Below are 665 nucleotides of genomic sequence, written 5' to 3' on the forward strand. Positions count from 1 at the left end.
TTATTGCTATCATATCCGTTTATAATTTTATTTAAAATTTTAATATTTTCTATAATTTTTTTCGACAATTGAATATTATTTATACTATTATTTATCGAATCTGTTGCACTATTAAACCTCCTCTCATAATCTGTTAATATACTATCTATATCTTCTTGATTAATGCAATCTTTTAAATTTCTAAGACCATTTACAGATTGAGTATCTTGGGACATATCAAAATATTCTTCTACTTTTTCATATAATTCTAATAGATCTTTAATGATGCCCATGATCTTTTTACTATCACTAATATGTTCTTCTATTTTACTTTTTTTATCCAAATTGACACTTTCGGGATTTAATGTATTCTGGTATATACTATTTTCTTCCGGTCTCTCACTATCCTTCTCTATATTTTGGTGAAAAAATTCACTTTTTCTTTTTGTTATATCACCTTCATATTTTTCAAATTTCTTTTTATCCTGTTCATATTCACTTATATATTCAAATAATGAATTCATTTTGCTAGTAAAAGTTTCAAATGAATCTTTCATTTTAATGTATAAATTTCTAATCGAATTGGTTATTATATCCTTCTTAAATTTCACAATTTTACTTGTTATAGGTGTCACTTGAGTATCCATGATACCTGTAGCATTACTAAGTATACTATTTATTTCCAA

At 24.1% G+C, this 665-nt stretch overlaps 1 protein-coding gene across 1 annotated transcript in view; it reads right to left on the bottom strand.

The window, feature by feature from the left end:
- PRELSG_9902700 (reticulocyte binding protein, putative) overlaps window positions 1-665 on the bottom strand; it is a gene marked incomplete at both ends in the record, with an annotated part of 2,453 nt that overhangs the window by 707 nt on the left and 1,081 nt on the right. Inside the window, one exon of the mRNA XM_028677523.1 lies at window positions 86-631. Within this exon, the coding sequence (XP_028531328.1) occupies window positions 86-631 (546 nt within the window). The remainder of the gene's footprint in view (window positions 1-85; window positions 632-665) is intronic.

The sequence above is a fragment of the Plasmodium relictum genome (assembly GCF_900005765.1).
Source record: "Plasmodium relictum strain SGS1 genome assembly, contig: PRELSG_99_v1_34, whole genome shotgun sequence".
Taxonomy (NCBI): domain Eukaryota; phylum Apicomplexa; class Aconoidasida; order Haemosporida; family Plasmodiidae; genus Plasmodium; species Plasmodium relictum.